The sequence below is a fragment of the Misgurnus anguillicaudatus genome, chromosome 8 (genome assembly GCF_027580225.2).
Source record: "Misgurnus anguillicaudatus chromosome 8, ASM2758022v2, whole genome shotgun sequence".
Classification (NCBI taxonomy): domain Eukaryota; kingdom Metazoa; phylum Chordata; class Actinopteri; order Cypriniformes; family Cobitidae; genus Misgurnus; species Misgurnus anguillicaudatus.
This window is the reverse complement of record NC_073344.2, coordinates 8167699-8182851: the sequence shown is the minus strand read 5'-3', so window position 1 is coordinate 8182851 and position 15153 is coordinate 8167699. Positions and strand designations below refer to the sequence as shown.

General features: G+C 34.4%; 1 protein-coding gene across 2 annotated transcripts; it reads right to left on the bottom strand.

Annotated features, from left to right (window-relative positions):
* Window positions 1-787: 787 nt before the first annotated feature.
* On the bottom strand, window positions 788-13980 carry LOC129450786 (uncharacterized). Of its 2 annotated transcripts, XM_073870966.1 has the most exons (5): window positions 13860-13980; window positions 13615-13716; window positions 13291-13431; window positions 13065-13181; window positions 788-2014 (listed from the first exon to the last, which is right to left on the bottom strand). In XM_073870966.1, exons 1-5 carry the CDS (start codon window positions 13906-13908, stop codon window positions 1746-1748), a joined length of 678 nt encoding a protein of 225 aa, XP_073727067.1. In that variant the 5' UTR covers window positions 13909-13980; the 3' UTR covers window positions 788-1745. The 2 variants fall into 2 exon arrangements, 1 of the variants encoding a protein (XP_073727067.1); XR_012370911.1 differs by lacking the exons at window positions 13065-13181; window positions 13291-13431; window positions 13615-13716; window positions 13860-13980 and adding exons at window positions 2130-2246; window positions 2360-2497.
* Window positions 13981-15153: the final 1173 nt, after the last annotated feature.

Below are 15153 nucleotides of genomic sequence, written 5' to 3'. Positions count from 1 at the left end.
ATCTCATGACTTATTAGTGTCCATACATTGATGTCCATCGGACCAAAGATGTATTCAACAAGATCCATTCAAGTAGCCTGTTGCATTCAGCCTTATATGAGCAACAGGGTCACACCCACCAGAGTATTACAACCCTCCAGAACCAAGCCTGGAGTCCATGAAACTCTGATCATAACGGTTAACATCCCGCTGACTCAATATCTAAGCATTTATTGTGGTAATTTATGACAAAACACAGCTATGATCGGTGCACCAAATGATTATGTGTAGCACTGCACAGTCTATGTGTATAAGCTCAATTATTGCTTGACTTACCATCATACTTTGAAAAATTTACTGAATTTAAGAAAACCAAATTAAAATGTATCTTTCTTGCAGCACATCCACAGACTCACATTTCAGTGGCTGCTATCAAGCACTTAAAGGTCCATTGTGTAGATTGTCTAGTGGTAAGACACAGCTCACCCCTCCCTTTCGAAACATGTAGAATGAAGAACATGAAAGTCCCAATAGACAAACATTAATTCATCAGAGACAATGTAGTGCCAAACATGCTCTATAAATTTGTCCATTTAGGGCTACTGTAGAAACATGGTGGCGTGACTTCCATGTAAGGGGACCCACAGTGTAAGTAGATAAAAATATTAGTTCATTATGTAAGATCTTTATACACCACTAATAATATAGTAATTCCTATTTTATTGCATTTCTAGAGATCCTCCTAAAAGTTACACAATGCACCTTTAATCTCACTGTAGAGTATGGAACATAAATTACATCATGTTGATGTACTAGTAACTATTTTTATGTTCATATTATATATTTATTAACATATTCCAATATTATAGACTTATTTTAAGCTTAAACTATGCCATGTGTTACCAATGTATGTGAAACATTTGTTGTGAAGGGTTTTTGTTTTGATAGATAAAGAATTAAACATTGTTTACACCTTGACAGATTTTTCTTGTAATGTCTTACAATCAGTGTTATTTATAAATTAAAAATTTCTAAGCCAATCCCTGTAGTTATCCAAACCTGCTTTCACCAGTTAGAAGAAGAAAGTTAAATGAGCAAACATAATTGAGCAAGTATTTACATAAAAAATGACATAGCCCTTGTCCATATTTAGTCAGTAGAGGAGAGCAGGGGTGAAAGTACCATTTTTCAGAAAAACATAATTTTAAAAGATAATGTTTTAGGCAGAGATATATTTTTGGTGTGGTCAAAAACTCACAATTGTAGTTTATCAATACCATGTGGAATTTTGAACAAATGTAAAACTGTTTCAATAATTTCACTTTCAACATAAGTAGCGCATTAACAAAACAAGATAGATTTTTGTGTTACACTTGTTTTAGTAAATATACCTGACTATGACCTTGTTAATATTTAACTGCAAACATATTTTGTCCTTTATGTTGGCAAAAACTAATTAAATAACATTTTCATTTTAAATTTCAATTCATCAAATATTTCAAAAGCAACTCAAAAGTACAAACTTGAAATGTTGAGAATAAGTTTTTTTTCAATCGTATGAACACTACAAAAATAAATTAAATCAAATTAGAATAATATACATGCTGAAAATAATGCATCAGTATTAGCAGCGGGACAAAAGCAACAAGTGTTACTGAAGTGCTAAAATGCTGTCATAGTTTGGAATGCAAATGTAATCAGGGCTCGGAGAAAATCGCTTTGTTCCTTTCGCCCGGTACTCCCCTATCTTTTCTTGCTTTCATGATTTAATTTATCTCCTTCAAGAAAATGGCACTAAGACTCATCAGTAGAAGACTGCAGCTGTGGACTCTTAGCCAAGATGTACTTTTGTTGCCTGGGGGATATTTAGAAGTAGTAGATTTAGTGTAAGTAGTAGTGTTAGTGTTGGGTTTAGGGGTAGGATTTAGATTCCCTTTATTGTAGCAGCTAAGCGAGACTGTGGAGTTTGATGAGATTCCACTAAAATGTTTTGAAGTACAGCCCTTCCATGTATACTTTCCCAACACTTTAAAATCTGAAAAAACACAAAAGCACAAACCTTACAAATGTAGATAGGCTCTAATAGTTTGAAATGTATTTGTTTGTGATTTTAATGTCACAGCATTTACAACATTTCAATGTCAACACACCTGTCATATTGAAGCAGCATTCCTGGGCTCCCACACAGGACAGTGGAGTTTTGCACTTTTTGTCTTTGATATTGTTGCATGAGTCACACTTAAGTCCATTCGGGACATTATTTTTTTCTATAAAGTAAAATGTGCAAATTAAATTAAAATGAATTTATGTATTGTATACAAGTCTTATGACAATGTTTTGACATATGTTTGACAACATATTTTTATAGGATTAGTCTCACCAGTCAGGCTGCCATTGTTACATCCATCTGTGTCGCAGCATGACAGTGTTACATCAAAAAAACCAAAATTAACACTTGTAGGTGTTGTGAAATTACAGGTGTTTTCATTAGAAAAACAGGTCTGTAGGGTTGAAGAATTGCCTATACAGCACACAATTTAAGAAAAAACATAAATGTATTGTTTCAAATGAGATTTAATAAACATTTAATGTGATTTGTTGAAACAAAGAATGTGTTACAATTTTGAAAGAAAATGAAACAATAGGAGATTTGTCAGATAAAACTGTGAAAAGTTGCAGTCCCAACTAACCTAAATATGACAGGAAAACAACAGCACAATAATAGTTAGCAGGACAGGCTTTTAAAGATGCGTTCTGATAAAACCCATCCCAACATTGCAGCATTTGAACTGTTCATCACAACATCAAATGTATAAATAAAAGGATAAGTCAGAAACATTTTAACAAAATCTGAGATTTATTTCATTGCATAATATTTATTTCCTGTGAATTAATTGTCATTAAATTTGAATCATCTAATTATACATTACCTGAGTGGATGAGTGAGGAGGTCAAGCAGAATCCCAACAGAAGCCACATGATGATCAAGAGTCAAAAGCCAACTTATGAAAGTGATGTGTAGCTCGATGATAGTAGATTTATATATTCAAGATCAATTTATAAAGAAGCAGAACAAATCAAGTTTGACCAGTATGTCAATAAATAAACATTAGACTAAACATGTGTGTGGGCATAGACACTGTTTTGCTTTTACAATATGTAAGGGTGGGGATAAAAATGCCTCCTTGCATTTTAGTTTCAATATTTTAATCTGAAAAACTCTGAGAAGGCAAACTTCATGATGTGTTAGAGCACTAAATAACCTCTACATCGACCAGTACTGTAACACATGAAAGAGAAACATAACATGTTAATAGAAAAAAATTACAGGAATTTACTTACCAAGATCGAAAAGAGCTTTTTGGACCTACCTGTGGGAAACAATGATGGAATAATGTGATATTTGTCAGCTCTGTCATGGGTTGCGTGCTCTACCCAGAAAATAAACACTGAACACCCCAGCATCAGTCTGGATTTGCATGAGCAAGCACCAAAAAAAATGAAAGCTTTAAAAACATAAGTGACCAATAGCAAAAGCAAAAGCATAAGAACTCTGGGAACAGCTCCAAGGTGCTGCTTCTAAACTAGGAGTGGGGAACCCTGGGTCCTGGGGGGCCACTGTCCTGCAGAGTTTAGTCCCAACACTAATTAAACACAGCTGCATTTCATTTCCATTAATCCTGAACACTTTGATTTGATTTTTCAGATGTGTTTAACTCTGCAGGACAGTGGCCCTCCAGGACCACCCTTACGAAAATTAACCATGGTTTTACTACAGTTAAAACCAAAAAACCATGGTTACTGTAGTAAAACCATAGTAACTACAAAATTACCATGGTTTTGACAACCATGTTTTTCAAAAACCATAGTTAAACCATGGTTAGTGTAGTAAAACCATGGTTTTGCTGATGGTAATCAATACACAAAAAAAACCATGGTTACTACACTTTTACCACAATAAAACCATGGTTAATTTTCGTAAGGGCAGGATTCCTCACCCCTGTTCTAAACACACAACCCATACCATAGGTTTGGGAAACCATATAAATGAATGTTTTCATTATCATAACAGGCAGATAAATGTTTGCTCACTGGGTAATATTGTTTGTATAACATTTTGCATATTAAACTCACAGAGCAGCACATCAAGCTGAAAGCCACAAGTATCAGCAATAGATAAAAACATGGGAATTCCAGATGAGTGAAGTTACAGCTTAATTTTCTGAAGAAAAAAAATAGGGTTACTGGTTCTTATCACATTTTTCAAAATGTGTTCAGATATGAATATGTATTGGACCCAAACAGGCAAATAATAAATGATCAAATTTGGATTAAGAAAATTATATCCTTATTTCTGGCAACGCCGTTAGATTAAAATAACATGCCATTTAATAAAGCTAATGAGAGAGTATGATAATTAAATGTGAGACAGCACAAACCATTACACACAAGTCATCAGCAAAAACTGCAACATTCAGTCAACATTTTAACTCTGGAGATCTGTATGTGCACAGTAACAGATGACAAGTCCAGATGCCAATGCACAAGCACCAACCCTCTTCTAAAAATGTCCATTAGCATCAGGGTGTAGCAGCATCCTAAAAGGAAGTCATGGCTGTCAGTTGGCCAAACAACTATCACAAATTTGTGATAAGCAGATACGCTGAATATGCGTTTTTTACTCTCACATAGGTCTACTGCTTTTCAAATGCTCTTTTCGAGCACATGATGTCTTTCTTTATGTAAATTAAAGTTTATCCCACTAGAAGATACAAATCAGTTGCTGGTGATTGACACCGTTCTTCTTTATTGCTTCTACTGCAAAGTGACAACGCCTAATTTTTGTTCTCATTTTTTAATCTTCAATTTGCACAGTGCACTAACTTTCACCAACTATTAGCATTTGGACACGTACCAGCTTGTTTGTAACAAATACTTATAGTGTTATTGTCAGTGCCATGAGCTCTGTTTCAGCTGCATTAGCATGCAGTTTGAGCTTTGACGCGAAAAACATATGTGTGTTCATGAAAGATGATTTGCCTTAAAATGCTTACATGTGCTTAATGTTAGTTAACATAAATCTAAGTAACAAACCTAAAAACATTAGCAGGAATGGTGGCAATGAGTTGAAAAAGTGCAGGGAACACAATCATCTTTATTTTAAAATGGGGGACATGTCCACTGCATATTCTACAGCAGATTACTACATTTTATCGCTATTGGTTCTCATACATACAGTAGCATGCACTGAAGGCAGCCGTCATAAGCTTTAAACGCTTATGGCTTATACTGCCTTAATACTGACTATTAAATAACAACTAAATTTCAATTTAATTAACATTTATCAGACAAACAAAATGAAATCTGTTTTGAGGAGACATTTGTTGTGGATTTTCAAGGCTTCATTCACCAATCACAATGTGCACCATCTCTTGCCTCAATAACCTACAATTAATCGTCACCTGATCATCAACTCACCTATAAGCACACACCTTAACATCACTGTTTGTTTGGTCGCATTTGTGAGCAGGATTCTTTCATTCTTTCCTGTTCTCTCCATTGGATTACCTGTCTCCATGTGTCTCCATTGTTATCATACCTACCAGTTTACAGGTGTGTGCTCCATTAATACAATGTCCACAATCTCCAGCAATCGGCAAAAGAAAATTAATCTTTGCTATTTTATTACCATTGCCATTCTGAACATTTAATTGACATACAAATCTTTTCAATAAAATTGGCTTTTATTGTAACCTGTAGTCTTGTGATCTGACCATTTTCAAGGCCCTTTATCAAACTCTCACTACCATCGCTTCTACCATAGCAACCAGCTTCACCACGACCAGTCCTGTGGCCAACGCGGCACCCTACTCGGGTGTGGTACAGGATTGCAATGGATTTCTCCTCCAATGTTTGCTGACCTTGGAGATGCAATCGCACTGATTTCCCAAAGATTGAGATATCACATGATTTCTCTGCTAATGGGAAGAGTGCTATGGGGGCACAAACTATTTGGGAACAAGCCGGTCCAGTAATGCAAACATTTTCCAATTTCAAAGATCATTTTTGTAAAATTTTTGGTATTCCTGTTTGTTAATCTTCTTTTGGTGAACAGTTGTTGCAGTTACGCTAGCGAAAAAATCCCATTAATGACTACCGAATGCTCTTAGATTTTGCACTCTCATTACTTATTAATGTCCATACATCAATGTCCATAGGACCAAAGATTCATTCGCAGAGGTGGATAGAGTACCCAAAATCTATACTCAAGTAAAAGTACCAAGTACTTATAAAAAATCTATACTCAAGTAAAAGTAACAATCTAATTATTTACTTGAGTAATAGTAAAAAAAAGTATTAGATGAAAAAACTACTCAAGTAGTTAGTTACTAGTTACTTCCAATCAGATAGAGAAGAAGTGTAAAAACACTGAATTTCAGACTACTTGCAGGGCTTTCACAAACCTCTCCTTGAAAGTCTCATAGTTTTATGTACGTAAAACCTAGGTTAAAGTAAAGCAGCCTATCTTAGTCCTGCAACATCACATAACGTGTCATAAAAAAATCTCAAACACACACTGACTGTTTTCTGACAGTTAACTGTTTCTTTATTTTCAAGTTCACAACACAAACTTGGCAGCATATGCCTTTAAACAAGGTAACAGTAATCAAAAAAGAAAGTGTGTGTCTGTTTGTTATCATGTTTTTACATTAACCCCTTGGGGTCCAAAAACGTTTTGACGTGTTTTCTCCTTATCATGGCAGAATCAACTTAAAATACCCAATCATTAATAATCATACACTTACGTGTTTGACATCATTTAAAACTGTGAAGGGTCTTCTTTTATTTGTGTACATTCATTCACAATAACAAGAGATCTTTGTGTTTTTGTCAAATAAAGAAAATAAACAGGGTGCGCATTCAGACATTTCTGTCTCCGCAAGCTGTCTCTCAAAACACGTTACAAAAATCAATTGAAACTCCGCGAATACTCGTCACACAAACATGATACACATATCCTAAGAAAGCCTGAAATGTCTACTTTTAAACAAGCTAATTATAATCGAAAACAAATATAGCATGTTTATAGAATCAGCATTGAAGTAAAGAGAGTACTGTTTTTCCTGGCTGACTTCATTATCTCTAATGTGGTCACGCCTACTTGCGGTACCCGCTGTTCACATGGTAATGAACAGACGAACAGTTCAAACAATGACAAACAAAGCATAAAGTTTTATCAGATTTAAAGACTTTACTGCATGTTTGGATGATAAACTTTATACACACACGTGAGAAAGATTTTCATTTATGTCTGGACTTTGAGGAAGAGAAGCTATTATCTTTAATGTTAACTTTACCGAAGAAGAACAATGGAAGACGCACTGGAGGAGGATATATTCCAGAAAGTAAGTAATTTTTCCTTATTTATATTTGCTATCATGTAATATGCTTATGGCTTGTGCAGTTCAGCCTACACAAGCGACCTCAGCAGACTGCACGCTTCGGATGGAAAAACTTTCGCATTGTGTACAAACGAGGACGCGTGAACTCACGTAATAGCAGATGACTGTTACATGCCATACAGTGTTAGACACAGTTATTCACTTTCGTATCCTTCATGGCAACTTTGAGTAAGGCTGCACTACAATATATTTTAACTGTGTGCTGTCATATGATTACATACATTGTTTACAAACGAGGATGCGTGAACTCACATAATGGCGAATAACTGTTACATACCGTACAGTGTTAGACACAGTAATTCACTTTCGTATCCTTCATGGCAACTTTCAGTAAGGCTGCACTGCAGGATCTTTAAGTGTGTGCTGTAATATGATTCCATATATTGTTTACATGCAACGCAATTCCATACATTGCGCTTTACACGTGACACCGTTTTTTACGCGGAGAAGCAAGTACTCGTGCACATGGTCCCCATATGTGATGTGTTTTTAAAGTTAATACGCACTTACAGAAATGCATTAAAAGATTGTTAAAAACAGAAGCTAGATGATCAGTCGATGGGCATCTGAAAACAGTCATCGGAAAACAGCTTTTTATAAAACTAATCACTGCAGATGTTTATCTAAGATGTTCTGAATTTAGTTTATGTACATGATAGTTTATCTGAATGTAGTGCTATCAGTGATATTTACCCATCAGTTATGTAAGTGGTATTTCTGTGGACAATTTATGCTAACAGCTGTTTATAACTCTCTTACAGGTCTGCATCCCTCTCATCAGTACAAAACTATGAAGTTGAAAAACATATTCACACTTTTTGGACATAAAGTTATATAGTAACATGAGTCACATGAGCAGCTCTGTTGTGTATCAGTTTCTTAGTTCACACAAGTTAAGTTTTTGAATAGGGTTTGTTTCCAAATAAACTGAAAATATCCGACTGACCTTTATTTCTATTTTGATTATATTGTTAACTTCTTCTTAATAAACCACAAATAAACTGTATATATTTCTTTTGTCCTCACTTTCTTCACTGTAGTTCCCTCTCACATTCCTGCCTAATTCATTATGCAGCTCATTATGCGAGTCTTTTGTTTCCGGCCCCTCTAAACAAAAAAGTGTCCTACAATTTCTAAATCAATATATTGTTTTATGTGAATGAGTAAGCAGAATGATTTTCACAATTTTAAAGAAAAAACTTTAGACTACTAGATTCTGTTTAGAAAAGTCTTGTGAAAACATGTTTAGTATGGGTTTTGTGGACTTATATCAGTGACTTAAAAATGTTGCTTTTTTAAAAACCACGCATAAACATTTTTCTCTCAAAAATACAAACATATACATACATGTAGCTCATATAATATTGTAGCCCAGTTTGTGCTGAACGCAGCCATTAATATGTTTAAAGCAACTGAAAAAAGACCAAATGTAAGAGCATGTCAGAACCTCTGACAGTGTCCCAAAATGGTCGGACCCCAGAGGGTTAATAGGTTATTTTCATTGCCATTAAAGTTAAATTACTAAACATAAACAGGAGCTTGATAAAATTGCTCATTTCAGAATTTCATATGGAACTTATGTTTTTACAAATCAACTCTACATTCATTATAATATATAATAAATGTTTCTTTAAAAACATACTTTATACTTTATTCTTTTAAGTATATACATTCTTTAGGAAGGAATAAAATAAAATACAATCCCATTTTTATTCTTATTTTCTACACTTAAATAAGGTGTCTGGATTTGTGTAGGGGAGAGCAGGGGCAAAAGTACCATTTTTTAGAAAAACTCAATTTTAAAAGATTACATTAAAAGATGTTTGAAACAGAGATACATTTTTGCTGTGGTCAGTAACTTACAAGTGTGGTCTATCAATACCAGGTGGAATTTTGAACAAATGTAAAACAATTTCACACTATAATTTCACTTTGAACATAAGTAGGGCATTGTTACTTTACACAACAAAACAAGATAGATTTTTTGTGTTGCACTTGTTTTTATTAAATATACATGTCTATGACCTTGTTAAAATGTAACTGCAATCATATTTCGTAATTTATCTTTGTAAAAAATAATGAAATTACATTTTCAATTTCAGTTTTATCAAATGTTTCAAAAGCAACCAACAGTAGAAACTTAAATTCAACAGTTTAAAGCATATACTGTAAAAAAAGATGGACGATGCGACTTCGCCTCCTTCCATTGTAATGAACTGAAGCAAAAATGGTCCGACAATGGTCGCCACCATGTTACTTAGCCAGTTTGAAGCCAAGGCATGAGGCCAGAGGCAGAGCCGTGGAATCAAACTTCCGCCCAAACGCTTGCAGGACCAATTCAACCACGCTAATCATAACGACACGCCCTGTTTCTTTAGCATCAAATTACTAGCTAAAATTAAAACTACTTAAAAGGACCAAAACCATCTTTCGGCAACTTTGATTGAAAGTGTAAATAATTTTTTTATTTAGAGCAGAGTCCCATTCGTTTGAATGGAGAGAGCAGGGTTTATGACTTGTACTGCAGCCAGCCACCAGGGGGCAATCAAAGAGCCAGCAGCTTCACTTTTCAAGACTTATGAGGCACACCCGGTTTGAACACTATGAAAATTAAATGAAATCAAATTAGAATAATATAAACGGGACAAAAGTAAGTGTTACTTTCGTCCCGACAGGATCTCCTCACATTTAAACCCGATTTACTTTTATTTTGAAAAACTATGAGAACGTGATATTTGTCAGCTCTATCAAGGGTTGTAAAGATGCTGTTTGGGATGCATATGTTATCAGTGCTCTGAGAAAATTGCTTTGTTATTTTCGTCCCACGTTACTTTTGCCCCGGTTCTCCCCCTGCATTAATGCAAGACGTAACATTAATGCTGTTCAATATGTTTAGTTTTGTGAGTAAATTATATGGAAATGTAAAGATGTGAACGTGTGTTGTTTGTAAAGTTTACAGGATTTGTCATTGCATATGACAAAAACACTCGAACAGTGTGTGAAATAGTATTATGATAAGGTAAAAGTGCCCATAGTTAGTGTTTAAATAGGCTTTACTGTGACACTTACTGCTACGCGTTGTTTCAGGTTGGAGCTTGAATTTCTGTATGCTGAGATGTCAGTTTGTTTTGGTGCACAAAGCATGGATCGCATTATGAAACTATTCTTTTTGACCTCTTGTAGTGAAAACATAGACCGAACGTGAGGCTATGCATGATCTGCCTCTGATAGCTTCCTTAGGTCATCCTCTGCTTCAGTCCTCTCCTTTCATCGACTATATATATATATATATATATTATTATTATTAATTAATTAGTACCATTTAACAGTATAGTAACGCCACCGAATGTAGCGAGGTAAAACTACTGTAAGGTACTCTGATTATAACAGTTATCCCGCTTACTCAATGTCTATGCATTTATTGTGGTAATTTATTACAAAACATACAGTATAATCGGTGCACTGTATATAAGCTTAATTATTGCTTGACTTACCATCATACTTTGAAATAACATTAACATTTTAATTTAATGAACATTTACTGAATTCAGAAAACCAAATTAAAATGTTTCTTTCTTGCAGCACATCCAAAGACTCAAATTTCAGTGGCTGCTATACCTTGTCAACTACTTAAAGGTCCATTGTGTAGAATTTTAGTGGCATCTAGCGGTGAGACACAGCTCACCCCTCTCTTTTGAAACACATAGTGAAGCTACGGTAGTCCCCACTGGACAAACATGTCTTAGTCAGAGATAATGTAGTTAAAAAAACAAAACATGCTCTATAAATTTGTCCATTTAGGGCTACTGTAGAAACATGGCGATGTGACTTCCATGAAAGAGGACCCACAGTGTAGATAAAAACATTTGAAGGCAATAAAAACAACACAGTTCATTAAGTAAGGTCTTTATACACCAATGACAATATATATTGTATGTATTTCTGTCAAGAGATCCTTCTAAAAGTTACACAATGCACCTTTAATCTCACTGTAGAGTAATAGAGCATGAACTACATCATGTTAACTATTTATATGTTCATATTATATATTTATTAACATATTCCAATATTATAGTTGTATTTTAAACTTAAAACTATTTCATGTGTTACCAATTTATGTGATACTTTTGTTGTGAAGGGTTTTTGTCTTGACATAGATAAACAATTAAACATTGTCCACACCTTTACAGATTTTAATATTGTAATATCTTACAATCCGTGTTATTTATAAATAAGAAATTACTAAGCCAATCCCTGTAGTTATCCAAACCTGCTTACACCAGTTAGAAGAAAAAAGTTAAATGAGCAAACATTATTGACCAAGCAGTTACATAAGATAATTACATAACCCTTGTCTATATTGAGTCAGTAGGGGAGAGCAGGAGCGAAAGTACCACTTTTCAGGAAAACATAATTTTAAAAGATAATGTTTTAGGTAGAGATATATTTTTGATGTGGTCAAAAACTCACAAGTGTGGTTTATCAATACCAGGTGGAATTTTGAACAAATGCAAAACGACTTCAGTATAATATAATTTCACTTTCAATATAAGTAGCACATTGTTACACAACAGAACAAGATAGATTGTTGTGTTACACTTGTTTTTAGTAAATATACCTAACTATGACCTTGTTAAAGTGCACAATGTTTGAAAGCCAATGTTGATATTTGAAATCACCTAAACATACACGCCCCTACCCCAATAGAATCTGGACCTTCTTTTGATAGACCCGCCCCACACATATGCATCCCAGGCAAGGATGTTGGTTAGTAGACATGCCCCCTTACTGCTGATTGGCTACAAGTGTTTTGGTAATCGGCCCGACTCCCTTTTCCAAAGCGTTTTTCAAACATTGTGCACTTCGCCTTTAATATGTAACTGCAAACTTATTTTGTCCTTTATGTTTGCAAAAACTAACTTTAAATCAAATATTTCAAAAGCAACTCAACTGTACAAACTTGAAATGTTGAGAATTGAACATTTTTTCAATCGTATGAACACTATAAAAATAAATTAAATCAAATTAGAATAATATAATGTACATGCTGAAAATAATGTATTAGCAGCGGGAAAAAGCAACAAGTGTTACTGAAGTGCTAAAATGCTGTCATAGTTTGGAATGCAAATGTAATCAGGGCTCGGAGAAAATCGCTTTGTTCCTTTCGCCCGGTACTCCCCTATCTTTTCTTGCTTTCATGATTTAATTTATCTCCTTCAAGAAAATGGCACTAAGACTCATCAGTAAAAGACTGCAGCTGTGGACTCTTAGCCAAGATGTACTTTTGTTGCCTGGGGGATATTTAGAAGTAGTAGATTTAGTGTAAGTAGTAGTGTTAGTGTTGGGTTTAGGGGTAGGATTTAGATTCCCTTTATTGTAGCAGCTAAGCGAGACTGTGGAGTTTGATGAGATTCCTTGAAAGTTTTTTGAAGCACAGCCCTTATGTGTGTACTTTCCCAAAAATACAAAATCTGAAAAAACACAAAAACACAAACTTTACAAATGTAGATAGGCCTTAATACTTTGAAATCTATTTGTTTGTGATTTCCTTTTCTATCATTTTTATGTGATTCTTACAACCTATCAAAAAGGAAAACAGCATTTGTGTCAGTGTCAACACACCTGTCATATTGAAGCAGCATTCCTGGTCTCCCACACAGGACAGTGGAGTTTTGCACTCTTTGTCTTCCATATTGTTGCATGAGTCACACTGAAGTCCATTCGGGACATTGTTCTTTTCTATAAAGTAAAATGTGCAAATTAAATTAAAATTAATTTAGGTATTGTATACATGTGTTATGACAATGTTTTGACATTGTGTAAGTAAACATATTTGGATTACTCTCACCAGGCAGACTGCCATTGTTACAGCCATCTGTGTTGCAGCATGACAGTATTACATCATAAAACCCCAAATTAACAATTGTAGGTGTTGTAGAATTACAGGTGGTTTCATTAGATAGGCAAGCCTGTAGGGTTGAAGAATTGCCTATACACCACAGAATTTAAGGAAAAACAAATTTATTGTTTGAAATGACACATTTATATTTAATAAACATATTTAATATGATTTGTTGAAAAAAAGAATGTGTTACAATTTAGTAAATTAAGTAAATTAAACAATAGGAGATTTGTCAGATGAAACAGTGAAAAAGTTACAGTACCAACTAACCTAAATATGACTCGAAAACAACAGCACAATAATAGTTAGCAGGACAGTCTGCTAAAGATGCGTTCTGATAGTTGAACCCACTCCAACATTGCAGCATTTGAACTGTTCATCACAACATAAAATGTATAAATTAAAAGGATTAGTCAAAAACATTTGAACAAAATCTGAGATTTATTCCATTGTATAATATTAATTTTCCGTACAATTAATTGTCATTAAATTTAAATCATCTAATTATACATTACTTGAGTGGATGAGTGAGGAGGTCAAGCAGAATCCCAACAGAAGCCACATGATGATCAAGAGTCAAAAGCCAACTTATGAAAGTGATGTGTAGCTCGATGATAGATGATGTATATATGCTAAAAAGAAGCAGAACAAATCAAGCAAGTTTGACCAGTAGATCAATAAATAAACATGTTTAGACACTAAGCATGTGTGTGGGCATAGACACAATTTGTTTTTACAATATGTTCGGGTGTGGATAAAAATGCCTCCTTGCATTTAAGTTTCAACATTCTTTTCTATCTATTTATATATAATGAATAGAATGAATATCTTTTTTGTCTTTAAAATTAAAAGTTTTACATGTTTGTCAAGTATGCAGTCCATACTCGAAATATGACTTCTGCATTTAACCCAAACACACCCGGAATGGGTCGTTATCACAGAAGAGAAAACATACATAAATACATACAGCAACAATTAAAATTAATCAAATTAATAACAAAACCAATATTTGAGTGTTATTAACAAGACCAGAATAGGTGTGCCACTGTTCCTTCAGAACTCAAGCAAATAAAGCAAGTATTCTCTATTTATCAGCTCTAAACATTTCAGTACATTTCTTAACATGGTACAGTTAAAGAATACTTCTTTCACTTTCTTTGAAAGAAATAATTTATGCAGTAGAGACCCTATTTTTTCCAATTGAGGCCCCTGCTTACCTGGTTGATATAATTCATCTTCATACCCCACTCCGGTCTCTCAGGTAACCAAAATCTGCTATCTATGCCACGTACTCGTTTAAAGACATATGGGGATAGAGCCTTTGCCACTACGGCACCCAGACTCTGGAATGCTTTGCCAACCAGTATTAGGTTTGCTGAGAATGTGGACATTTTTAAAGGACAAGTGAAGACTCATTTGTTCAGGTTAGCTTTTGAGTAATTTATGTTCATTTCATATTTATCATTTTATGTGTTTTATTGATTTATTTTCTTTTTTAGCTTGTTTTTATTATGTTGTACAGTCTACTGTAAAGCGCTTTGTGACCTAGTCTGTGAAAGGCTAGGAAAATTTTTTTACCTACTTACTTACTATAGCATAGAGTGTAAAAAAGATGGACGGCGCGACGTCGCCTTTCTTCATTGTAATGAATTGAAGCCAAAAATGTCCGACCATGGTCGGCGCGATGTAAAAAACGTCAGTTTGGAGCCAATGTCACGGTAGGAAATCCACTGTTTCCTCCGTGTCGTGTGTGTGTGTTTGTTTACTCACCTCTGCCATGTGCTCATTAGAGCGATTCAGATCACCTGT

Bases quoted from the DNA above. Each gene is read 5' to 3' on its own strand.
- LOC129450786 (XM_073870966.1), bottom strand. From the start codon at position 13,908: ATGTGGCTTCTGTTGGGATTCTGCTTGACCTCCTCACTCATCCACTCA. The intron at 13,182-13,290 runs GTGAGAGTAATC...TTTACTTTATAG, and splicing joins TAACAATGGCAGTCTGCCTG to AAAAGAACAATGTCCCGAAT. The intron at 2,015-13,064 runs GTGTGTTGACAC...GTGTTTTTTCAG, and splicing joins ATGCTGCTTCAATATGACAG to ATTTTAAAGTGTTGGGAAAG.